The following is a 12311-nucleotide window of genomic DNA, read 5'->3' as shown; positions in this document are numbered from 1 at the left end:
TAAAAGAATTAAGAAGAGTGAAAAATTAAAAAAGCTCTGGCCTATTAATATCTATTCATAGTATAAAATGAAGTCTTCTGAAAGTGTTTGTATATTTGAAAGAGAAAAATTCGGGAAATACTTAACTGATATTGAAGATATTTATACCATTTTGTAAGGCTGGGGAAGGTTTTAATATGTTAAAGTCATATCAAAATAAAAAAAAAGTTTTATAATTGCGATTTTAATTATTTTCCTATTACGACTCGCGTATGCGTAGAACAGCAGTATATGTTCTTTGCACTTATATTATGAAGCAACCTGAATTTTACTTTCATATCAGATTATACAGAGTTGATAAGCAAGTGTGGAACAGTGGGTAAAAGACTTATTTGTATATTTTTAAATTTTAAAACAGCTTTCCTATTCTATATTTTTAGTGAATTGTTTTGTCTATGAACATATCGCATTTTTACCTTTATAACTGTCTACATATTTCTGAATATGTGCCATAAAAATTGTTTTGTAGTTATTTTTGATAATTTTTAAATATATTTTTTATGGCTTTTTTTTATGTTGCGTGATATGCCCATATTATATCAGGTGGAGGCTAGACTTAAGTTTAAAGCTAATTTTTTTTTCTTGGATGTTATGCCACGGTCAACGCTGTGCGGGTACTGATAGTTTTTAATAAATAATTTTTAGAATTTTTATATCTCTTTTTTAGTTACCAGCAAGTGTAATTGGAAGACGCAAAATGTCTATTTGAAATAAATAGACAGCAGTAGCTTATAGAAATCGCTGAAACGCAAAATTGATTTGAATTCAATACAGAATCTTGATTTAATACTTCTTCATAAATTATAATAAGATAAGAAAAATTCTAAAAGATTCATTAAATTCTTCCAGATTGATTAAGATCTTGACGCTGGGATAGAAAAGAGAACTCATAGTGTCTCTATCACCAACTCCAGTAAAGAACTTACTATCACACGGACAAAAAAACAAACAAAAAAACACCATTGTTTATTGCTATGTTATATCTATGAGTATTTAAGTCAGATGAGAACCTTAAACAGTAAAGTCTGCCTACTACAGTTCAGCAGGCAATTTTTCAAACCCTGTTAGTCGAATTGAACCTTAGAACTGTGGGGACTTTGACTTTCAACAAGATAAGGCTTTTCATTTTAAGAGATACTGGTTCATGAGCATAAATCTCTTTTGTAACTTTGAAAATGATATACTAAATGCTTGCTTGCATTTTTTAAAAAAATCTTGTTTAGCTATTGTGTTCATAAAATACTTCTACATTTTCAAAATGAATAATTTTAGAATAGGAATCAAACAGATTTCATGTCCACTAAAATATTTCAAAATATATTTCGGATCACTTAGGATATCGGCGTCCATAATTTGCAGTCATGAAATTATTTCAAAATTAGAAATACTTTTGTTTATAGAGACATAGAAGAGATTTTTCCACTGAAGAGTTAAAAAAAAATAAGAAGAGAATGGAGTAGAGGTAGAGTAGAGGCAACAATACATGTGTGGTATCTCTGGGTGAAGTGACGATTTTCAAACCCAATTAATAACGATCTAAGTCTTTATGCATTGAGCACCAGAAGAACAAGTTTCCAATACACTATATCCCAATTAATTAACATTCCTAATGAATTATTTTTCATGTCTTTATTTGAATGACATTTCCGACTTTATGATTTTGTCCAGAAATTGCAAATGAAAAAAATCATCATTTTTAGCATAAATGTATTAAAGTACGATTAAAGAAAAATTGCTTTTAAGCCGAAACTGTAACTGACTTGCATGTATTTATCGTAGTAAACCAGTGACTGGTCCTGAGGCACGACAACTCTTGGACACGGGAACAGCTTTCCTGCCTTTACTGAATGGGTCAATGAATGACCCCTGGAGGAAGGAAGGACCCGGTCTCATCAAAACAACTCGTTTACGTTTCGAGGCAATCTTTTATCGTGATCTCGGTGGATGTGCCTAAATTGCTGTGGGTGTTTTATATAGAAAGACCCAGGGTCACAATAGCGAACATAACTGAGAAAATAATTAATGAACCGGGTAAGGAGTCAAAAGTAAAAATAATCTCGTTGGAGCCTGGATAAACATAGTAATATTTTCAGAACAAGAAATATTACTGATTCGTTTGATGAAGTAGAAATTTATTTTGAAATTTTGTTATTTAACATTCCTTTGAACGATGATGAAAACTGGCTTATTATTTACAAGCTTTATCTGGTTAGTTTTTTAATGTTTACAAGCTTACTTTGAATATGAAGACTGCATTTTCAGATTGAGATTACAGTGGAATTTGGTTAATTCAAAGAGGGTTTAAAAGAGCTCAACGACAATTTTTAAACTAACAATGACAGTAATTTTTTTTAATGCGTAACAGTTTTATCAAATTATGTGAAATAAATAAGCAGTGATAACAAATGATAATAATTATAATTAAAAATAATTATTTTAAAACTGGTATTTTAATAAAGTAATAATTATAATAGATAACTATTGTGCAACACTGTCAATACAACAATTATAATATTCAAAAAAAATTTTAAGATTTAATTAAAGAAAGAATTCAGAAGGGAAGAGATTTTTAGCAATTTTATTTTTTTAAAATTTATTTTGACTTCAAATTAACAAAATAAATTCAGATTATTGGCAATATTTTAATATTATTTTTATAAGAAATTCAAAGGATTAGAGAAAAACAAATTCAAATTAAAATAGTACGGATTAACCAAGTTCTATTTATTAAATTACTTCTTCATATAAATATCATGACAAATAAAAGTCGGTTACTTTATGTTTATGTATTTCGATTTGCTTTATAGAATGCTTTTTAATTATATAAAATAAACATCCACAATATCAAATATCAGAATAATAATAATATGACTTTGTTTTCTGGTATTTGTTTGTTATTATTCTTGTATGTATTCTTTAATTTCAAATATTTAAAACAGCCTATTGGGAAATTAAATTATGTTTTAAGCTTTCCAATATTACAAAGAGGTATAGAAGCAACAAACTAACAAGGAAGTTGCAAATTTCTGCTGAGTTCTTTAATACAAATTTCATCAAAATACTTTGCTGATTTAATTCTTCCTGGGACTTTCAAAATTCAATAATCCTTGTTTAGTTTTTTTGTCAATTTATTAATTGCCTGTATATAATATTTTATTTTCAAGTTAAATATTTCAGCTTAAAATCTTTTCTAAATACAATATGTTTACATTAGTTGTTCTAAATATTTTCCGAGCTCTTTATGTGAAATTTAAATGAGCTACAAATTGAGCATATTGATTCAAATAAATATGACCATAACAGACAAGCAACGCAAATAATCTAAATTATTTTTTTTTAAATTCGTGGAATAGAATTTCAAATTATGTTAATATATTGTCATCCATTTACTCCAAGAGTTCTAATAGACAGAATTAACAGGAGTTTACAAATTTTTTATGGTATTTTAAAGTGCATATAATGTACACAATCGTCATTGAACAATACTTAAATATTACTGAAGAAAATAAATTTCATAAATTCTTCAATTGAATCTCTATAAAACTAATGCCTTTTTAATGCGGAATGTCCTTTTCAAAACAAAAAAAACCATACCTTTTATAAAAGATAAAATATTAGCATGGGTTTATAATATTTAGCTTATTATTTTTAAGCCCTTATAAGGGGAATGCCTTTTTAATTATTTATTCAATACTTGAGTACACATTTTCAAAACAAACACCTGTCGCTTACAAACAATAACATATGCCAAAGCAGACTCACCTGTCTTCTGTCGAGGAGCCCACCAATATCGGTAGAGCAAAGCAGCCCCCAAACCCCCAACAACGAAAGTTACGATGACCGTTGCCACCACAATTCCTGCCACCCCTCCAGGGGGGTAGCAGGTGGTCTCCGCCGCCGCTACCCCCCATGCCAAGCCGGACCAAACGATCCAGCCGATGTGCACACGCATCTATCTCGACGGCAGGTTCGATGCACCTGTGACTGGTTCAGGGCATGCTCTCGTCTGCCACTCACACAAACGTCAAACGATTTATCCGTTGGAAATGTCGTCCATTTTACGTTCATACCATTTCCATGTGAGATATGAAATCACCGTCGCCGTCGTGTTGTGGTCAGCAACTGCCCGTATGGCCGGACGCTTGTCGGAAGGATGCCGCGTTCCCATTGGCTGAGAGTTCAGGTAGGAGAAGTGCGCCTTTCTCTTCCCACGCGCTTCGGGTTTCCTCAGAGCACGAGGATGGGGCGTCGCTTTTCTTCGCAGAGCAGACAAGAGAGTAGAAGTTTGACTTGTGCGCATGCGTGCGGGGCATCTCGGGTTTCTTCCTTCGAGTCTGTCGGGTTAGCGAGTGAAGAAGGCGGAAATGTGCGCCTCACAGGTTGTTTCTCCGGAAATCTAAAACTCCTCGACGCACGCGATACAAATCCGCTTTTTCTTTCTTGATTATGGAAGCAGACGTATTATGACGAGCGAGTTAAGAGACAAAGAACATTTTACTTTGAAGAGAGTAATCATATTTGTCGAAAGAAAATATGATTTTTTTAAAAACGTTTTGCATAAGTGGATGTAAAACATTTTGACAAGGCAATTTATAATACATTATAATATGCAATACTTGCAAGGTGGATGCTATATGTAAACTGCTGCATCATAATCTTTCAAAACATTTTACAGGGCAAACCAACGAATTTAGAGTTATCAAATTTGTTGAGTTGCTACTTCTTAGATAGTACGTGCTTACAGAGAAAGAGGCTTTCATTGTGTAAATGATTTTCATTAATTAAAGATTAATCGAAATATTGACTCTTTTTCTCTATTACTTCGTCAAAATTACTATCACTCAATAATCATTTTTACACACTTTAAAATCTTGAAAAAAAAAAAAAAAAAAGCCAGCTTTTAAATTATATTAATCATTTTCAAATAAATTTTCTCCAATTTTATAAATTGAAAAAATAATTTTAAGGAATATTTCATGCGAACATTTATATTATTTTAACTACTGTGTGTATTTTCACACCCATTGTGATGATATTAAATACAATTTTTTGAGTGCATATTATTGTTTCTATATTTAAGAGACCTTTTTTTCTTTTTTAACTGTAATAAAAACAGAGTTATATGATCATGTTATGCTATAATGTTCTGGCTTAGAAGTTTAGATTTCTTTTAAAATAATAAAAAAGTTTTCTTACTGGGAATATTAATCTTTACACCTGTCAAAACGCGTTGATGATTATCATTTTTCAAAACTATAAACAATAAAAAATATATAAATAAATTTTTCTACAAATTAAATTGAGGTTTCCAAACTGAAAATGATATTTATTCTTCTTTTCAAATGCAAAATAATAATTATTATTTTAAAAATGTGCGTTTAAATCACTATAAGATTTATTAAAAATACTTTAAGTTGTATTTTAGTTGAAATTTTATGCAAAAAATATTCAAATAGTAAAAAAATATTCAATAGTTTTCAAGTATCTTGCGTTTTTTTTTTAAAGCATGCCGTAAATGTGACTTGCATTTATAAGAAATTAAAGACATAGTGTATCATGATGCATCTTTAGAAAAAATATTTTTCGAATTAAATTCATTCAGAGTTTTATCAACATTTTATAAAATATATTGTGATTTAAGTATGGCAGATAAAGTAGACCATTTATTTTACTTTATAAAATTCCTTTCAAAATAAATCTTTCATTAAAGAATTATTCTTATTATTAAAAGGAAATATTAACAAAATCAAAAAATAAATAACGAGTTCACCCCTAAAGACAAATAAAATTTTGAATTACTTCTGAACATCATCAAATTTTGTTCCACGAGTTCTTTTTAATCTCCATGTATAAGTGGGCAAAAAGAAAGAATAATTTTTTAGAATCTCTACATTGTAAACATCTTTGAATAAATAAGTAAAATAACAGTAAATAAACAGCAATAATAAGAAGAATTAAGTCTGTCAATCTCTGAACATGATAGCTGAAAACGCTAACAGTTACATAAAAGAAATATAGTATGCAGACTTAACTTCGAAACAGTAGAGTTTTGTAAAATTTCGGGGAAAATCCATTAGTGAAACGTTTCTGTGTGCATATGAACATGAGAACTTAAAAGCGGGATGACATAGATTGATAATATTTGGCATTTCTTTTTATTACTTAAATGGTAGATGTGTGTAATTTTTTTTCCAAATCTACCAGAAAATTGATTGTCTTTTGGCCAGTCTATATGTGTCTATGTGAAAGAGGTCACTCGAAAATGTTATGAGCTTTATAAGAAAATTTTAAGTATTTGTTCGTTATATTAAAACTATAGATCGGTGTTTAATTTTGAACTAAATCCATCGAAAGTAGACTGTTAGTTTACTTATCTTCTCGGAAACATATGAACACGATAACTGAGAAACACGAAAGCAAGATAAACGGAATTTAGCAAACGGTTTTGGAGTTTAAATTGTTGATCATGTAGCGGATTGTGATGAGCGAGGATAGAGCCTGGGACCTTGGGGTTCGCATTTGAGTAACAAGATCACAAGACAAAAGCAATTGCACATGTTTCGTATCTGTTAACTGCATTATAAGCTTTTCACCACAGTACTCTCCCTCCAGTGAGTCGGAGGTGAGGCGAACAATATGGCTGTTGAGTGGTGATGTATTAGCTGTTGAGTCTAATGCGCCTGTACCCATTTGAGCAGCGCCAAGCGTTATGGCGAGTGTGTGTGGGTGAGTGGTTGCTGTTGCGCCAAGTGAGTCTGACGGCGTTGTGTTTCTGCGTCAATTGAATCGGACACTTTGGGTTGCTGTGGGTAGATGGCCCCACAATAGCTGTACGAAGGTTGAAGGTTCATCGTCCGAAGTCACCAATGTAGCGAATTGAGATGAGCGAGGATAGAACCTGGGATTTTATGGTTCGCAGCCCAGTAACAAGACCACAAGACAAAAGTAATACTCGGGTCTCGCAGCTGTTATCTGTCTTATAAGCTTTTCGCCACAATCTATATCAGATTTTGAATCCAGTCGATCTATGAGAAGCGGTCCAAAATACACACTACGAAGTTAAACACAAAAATATATTTCTCGTGTTTATGTAAATACACACACACACACACAAAAAAAAATCCATTTTTTTTTTTTTTTTTTTTTTTTTTTTTTACTTCTAGCGCAATAGAAATATCAATTGTTCGCAAATCCTAAACTATTAGACATTTTAATACTACTTGAGTTCTTGCATAATGGTCAGTTTTCATCCTTTTAAGTATAACTGATGGAACAGACAGCAATCTAGATGTATGACAATATAATATGATCTCACAATAATCTAGATGGATGAAATCCATCTTGATTATTGTGCTGCGTATGTTATGTGTTCTAGAACTACGTTTAACTCTACTACGTTAATTCTACGTTTAACAAGACACTAGAACTACGTTTAATTTTGGATCCGATCCATTAAACGATAGATTGCTTGTCTGTCAGTTTATCCATACAGATGAATCAGAATCGCAACAGCTGAATGGATGAAAATTAGAGTATCCTTTTTGTGTATTCTAAACAAATTTCGGTTCAAATCCATTGATGTTAAAACTATCTATTTGTTGTTATGTATGTTTGTTTGTTTGTTTCTTATGGCACTTGCCACTGACAAGCCCACTGTTACGAAGACAGCGATTTAAGCCTGAGGAGAACGTCTCTTATTTTTTATAGCAGCGCCAACTAGGGCCAAGAGTACGACTTTGCCACTCACGCATCACTCATTCGCTTGCACAACCCCTTTTTACAGGAGGGCACATTCACACATCTCACAGATAGAACAACAGAAGAACAACCATGCCCAAACCGGGACTCGAACCCGGGACTCTGCAAATATGAACCAGCCATATCATTAATAAAGACATAAGATTCGAACTTAAATAAAATAGAACGGTTCGAAATGAACGATTGGAGGGAAAAAAGAATCGAGAGAAAATGCATCAAATGGGATAAAAAAACAATGCGCTCATCTTATTCACTGCGTATCATTCCTCTGAAGAGTAAAATCGTCTAAACGTGATAATCTCGGGTTTTCGAAACAAACAGTTTGAAAAACTTGATATAAGACAAATTTGAGAAAAATGCAGATTGCGCAAGCACACAGGGTCTCGTGTCATTAAATAATTTTCAAACTGCTGTTTTTTTTTAAATTTTTTGTTACATTTATTTTAATATTATAACCCTATTTATGCACAGTTCAGGTCCTCTTATTCGAAGTGGATGTTTTGAGTCTCACTACGTCCTGCAGGGTAGACAGTATACGTCAATACTGTATCAATCATCATTGAAACTGTCATTATTTTTTAAGGAAGAAAATTCGAAATTCATTAGACACCTGAGAATATTTTTGCATAATTCGAATAATATTCTCAAACTGATAGAAAGTTATTGCTCAAGCATTGCAAACTCTTAAAGGCGGCTTTTAGCTTGATGATACTGATTGCAGCCATTCATTTAATGAAATCAAAATTTGTCGCCGAAATTTACTTTTCTTGATCCCAGCATTACAACATCTATTTAAAAAAATTTGCTTGAATTCCATGTAAATTTTGTAACTGGTCTAAAAGTTATATTGGAGCTTTCCAACCATCGTTGCATCTACAGAAAGATATTTCTTAAAATGGAAAATATTAGTAATAGTTATTAAAAACTGCTTGATCTAAGAATAGTCAAGAGCTAACTTAAATATTTATTGGATTTTATCTGATACTCCAAAACCCCCACCTCCAAACAAAATGCATATTAATTATTATACTATTATCAGCCATATTGTTATTGAATACTCAAGAAAATAAAACAAAACTCACATATTACAAAATAATTTTAATAATACGCATACCAAATTGTATTTGTAAATTTATGAAGCAATATTCTTGCCAATTGATTTTTATTAATGATTCCTGTGACTGAAATGTCAATTTTATAAAAATAATTTAATTATTCATCTTTTTTTATATACCCAAGGTCATAACTACGCCAGTTTGTAAAATGCAATAAATTATAAAAAGCAGAATATATTATTTTATTGAATTAAATTTGTTTTAAGACCCCGCTTTTGCTTTGGTTGGCTCTAATATAATACACTGTTTTAATGCTTGACACGAAGGAAAAATCATTGTTTTCCATATACAATAAATTCTAAGTAATCTCGGATATATCAGATTGGAAGACTGTTGAATTAAGAAAAGCTCCCGATTAGTAGAGAATACATTTAATAATAGTTATTAACAATAGTTAATAATTATTATAAATTAATTACACAAAATATTACAAAAATGTGCCAAATCATACAGAAAATTTTATTATCTATTTATGTAAAAATCGGTGATTATCTGTATATCTTTTACATAAATCTTGTTTTTGTCTGATGTTGATAAATTGGGAATATTACTGACAATTATTCAAAAACTAAAAAGTGTTAATTAATCAAAGACTAGTCAAAAATGGCTGTCAACTATTCAAAAACTAGTTAAAAATTAAGTGTTCGGTGTTCATATTATTTGAAAAATATTATTTCTTAAAAATGATTTTTTTTTCATTATCTTAAAAGTAAAAAAAATGCCTTTTTAATGAAACCTTCCCATGCAATTTTTTTCTTTAATTTTATCAATTAAAAAAGATTTTTAATTTGGCATAGAATTTTTAGCAGTTTCTTATATGAAACTTGAACAATTTTCCGTGTTCCACCAAATAATTTTGCCAGCTTAAAAGTTAAGATAAAAAATTACTTTATGAACATTATCTCTAAAGTATGCCTTTCACATTGGTTTTTATTTCGTAATATAGTAGAATTTTCTACTCATTTGCACATTTAATATTTATATTAGACTCGCTATTAAATACTCTTTTTTAGTCTTATTAAATAATAAGGCAAAACTTTCTGTAAATATATTCCATATCGACTGTCTATCAGCCATGAAATCCTTTTTCCAGGCGAACAAACTGGTCTCCAAAGACAGTTAGCATATAATAAATTTACAAAAGATTATTCAAAATTGTATTGTTTACATCAACCCAAGGTCATTGAATTACGCATTCTCTGACTTGTTTTCCCATTAACGCTCCCCATTCGTCTGTCTGGAAACGTCAAATTATAAGAAGGGTAGATTTGATGCAGAGTCGAGTTATTGATAGCCTCCAGTATTATTACATGATATTTCCAGGATGTTATTCGATATTCTGAATCCCGGCTAGTATCGTGAGAATGTCATTATAACGTTTGGGGGCACTTTGTGTTAATAGTTAATATTTGAGCTATACGAACCAGAACAATTTTCCTATTTAATCTTTTTTCCTCACTATTTTACATTCTGAGATCACTTTACAAATTAGTTTTTTATAAAAAATAATTTTTAGAAATGTATCAAAAGTAGTTACTTAATTAAAAATATTGAGGTAAAATTTAACTATTAAAACTATAATCATAAACTTAATTTAAAATTTAACTATAAATATAAAAGATAAACTATAACTTAAGTATTAAAACTAATTTACTTTTGCAGGTATATCGAAATCCTAATTGAGTATCGAATAAACTTAAAAATGTTTCTTTTTTCTTTAATAATAGTATGAATTTAAATTTGGTGATATTCGATTTTTATTCCGTCCTCATCATCGAGCACTTTTATTTTTATTGCATATTACTTGCCTCATTAACGTTTTGAGGCAGGTGTTTTTCTAATGAGATCTTTTCCCGATTGTGATGACGTTTTTATGAGTGTCTGTTCTTTTATTTTAATGATCAGCTTATTTATTTATTCTGCTATTCATATGCTGACATGATATTTTTTTTAAATAATTTTGTTTCAATATTTGGAAGGATTCTAATGATGTCAGTGATCTTTACAATAGAAGTGCACTATATCGAAAGCTTCATTCCAATACCCTTTCTATCTTCCTCTATGTGAGGAAGTGACTAAGGCGTTAAGATGAAACTCATCATTGTGACTTTCACTTTCACTACCTGATTCATTCCTTACTCTCTCATTTTTCCCCCGGAATTTCCGCTTTCTCGTACACGAAGCACCCAGAGGAAAAGAAATGCAACTAAAAATTTTGCATAAGCATTTTAGACCACCATGTGTCTGCAGAAATAAATAAATAAACAAAAATTAGAATTATATTTTTGAGTATTCGTTTGCCAATGTGAGTGCGAATATTATTCAGTAGGGCTGTCTTCTTATCATCTTTCTTGTGCAATTCCACAATATGACACATTTTGGATTTAGTTTCGTTACTTGATGAAGAAAAATGTTTATGTAATTTGAAAAAATATTTCTTCGCTTGAGCACGCACACACACATACATAGAATACACACTCTTACAACAGACATACATACGCGTGCATACACACACACTCACAACAGACACACATACGTGCGCACACACACACGCATGCATATGCACACACATACATACACACAACACACACACACGCATGCATATGCATACACATACACACACACATGCATATGCACACACATACATACACACGCATGCATATGCATACACATACACACACGCATGCATATGCACACACATACATACACACAACACACACACACGCATGCATATGCATACACACACACACGCATGCATATGCATACACATACACACACACACACAACACACATACACTCAACATACACACACGCATGCATATGCATACACATACACACACACACACAACACACATACACTCAACATACACACACGCATGCATATGCATACACATACACACACACACACACGCATGCATATGCATACACATACACACACAACACACACACAACACACACACAACTCACTTACATACTGTATGTGCTTATGTATACAAGTATGTACATAAGTGTTTACACAAATATAACGATCTACAATTTAAGAAGTTCTACAGTAGACAACTCTGCTTCGAGCCTTTTTTGTTTTGTTTTGTTATATAAAACTTTCTATTAATTTAATTAAGACTATTTTGAAAAATACCTTGCAATTTTGAAATTACTTGAGATGTACTTCCATTGACAAAGACGAAATAGCATTTATTCCATTCTTCTACACTATACTAATATTAAAACTACTTAATGCAGTAAGATCATTTGATTAAAATTGATTTAAGAAAAAGGAACCAATTTAATTTATTAGGAAAGATTATTTGATAATTAAATAAATTTTACTAGTTTAATAACGAAATCAAGATACTAATAATATAGCTGTAGATGAAAAGTTGAAATATGAAATTTAAC

The 12311-nt window shown here is 30.8% G+C and overlaps 1 protein-coding gene across 1 annotated transcript in view; it reads right to left on the bottom strand.

The window, feature by feature from the left end:
* The window catches only part of LOC129966159 (uncharacterized), a 42335-nt gene extending 37964 nt beyond the window's left edge, over nucleotides 1-4371 (bottom strand). The window contains exon 1 of the mRNA XM_056080555.1: nucleotides 3802-4371. Within this exon, the coding sequence (XP_055936530.1) occupies nucleotides 3802-3991 (190 nt within the window). The 5' untranslated portion in view covers nucleotides 3992-4371. The remainder of the gene's footprint in view (nucleotides 1-3801) is intronic.
* Nucleotides 4372-12311: the final 7940 nt, after the last annotated feature.

The sequence above is a fragment of the Argiope bruennichi genome, chromosome 4 (assembly GCF_947563725.1).
Source record: "Argiope bruennichi chromosome 4, qqArgBrue1.1, whole genome shotgun sequence".
NCBI classification, from domain to species: domain Eukaryota; kingdom Metazoa; phylum Arthropoda; class Arachnida; order Araneae; family Araneidae; genus Argiope; species Argiope bruennichi.
This window is presented reverse-complemented; position numbering and strand designations above follow the sequence as displayed.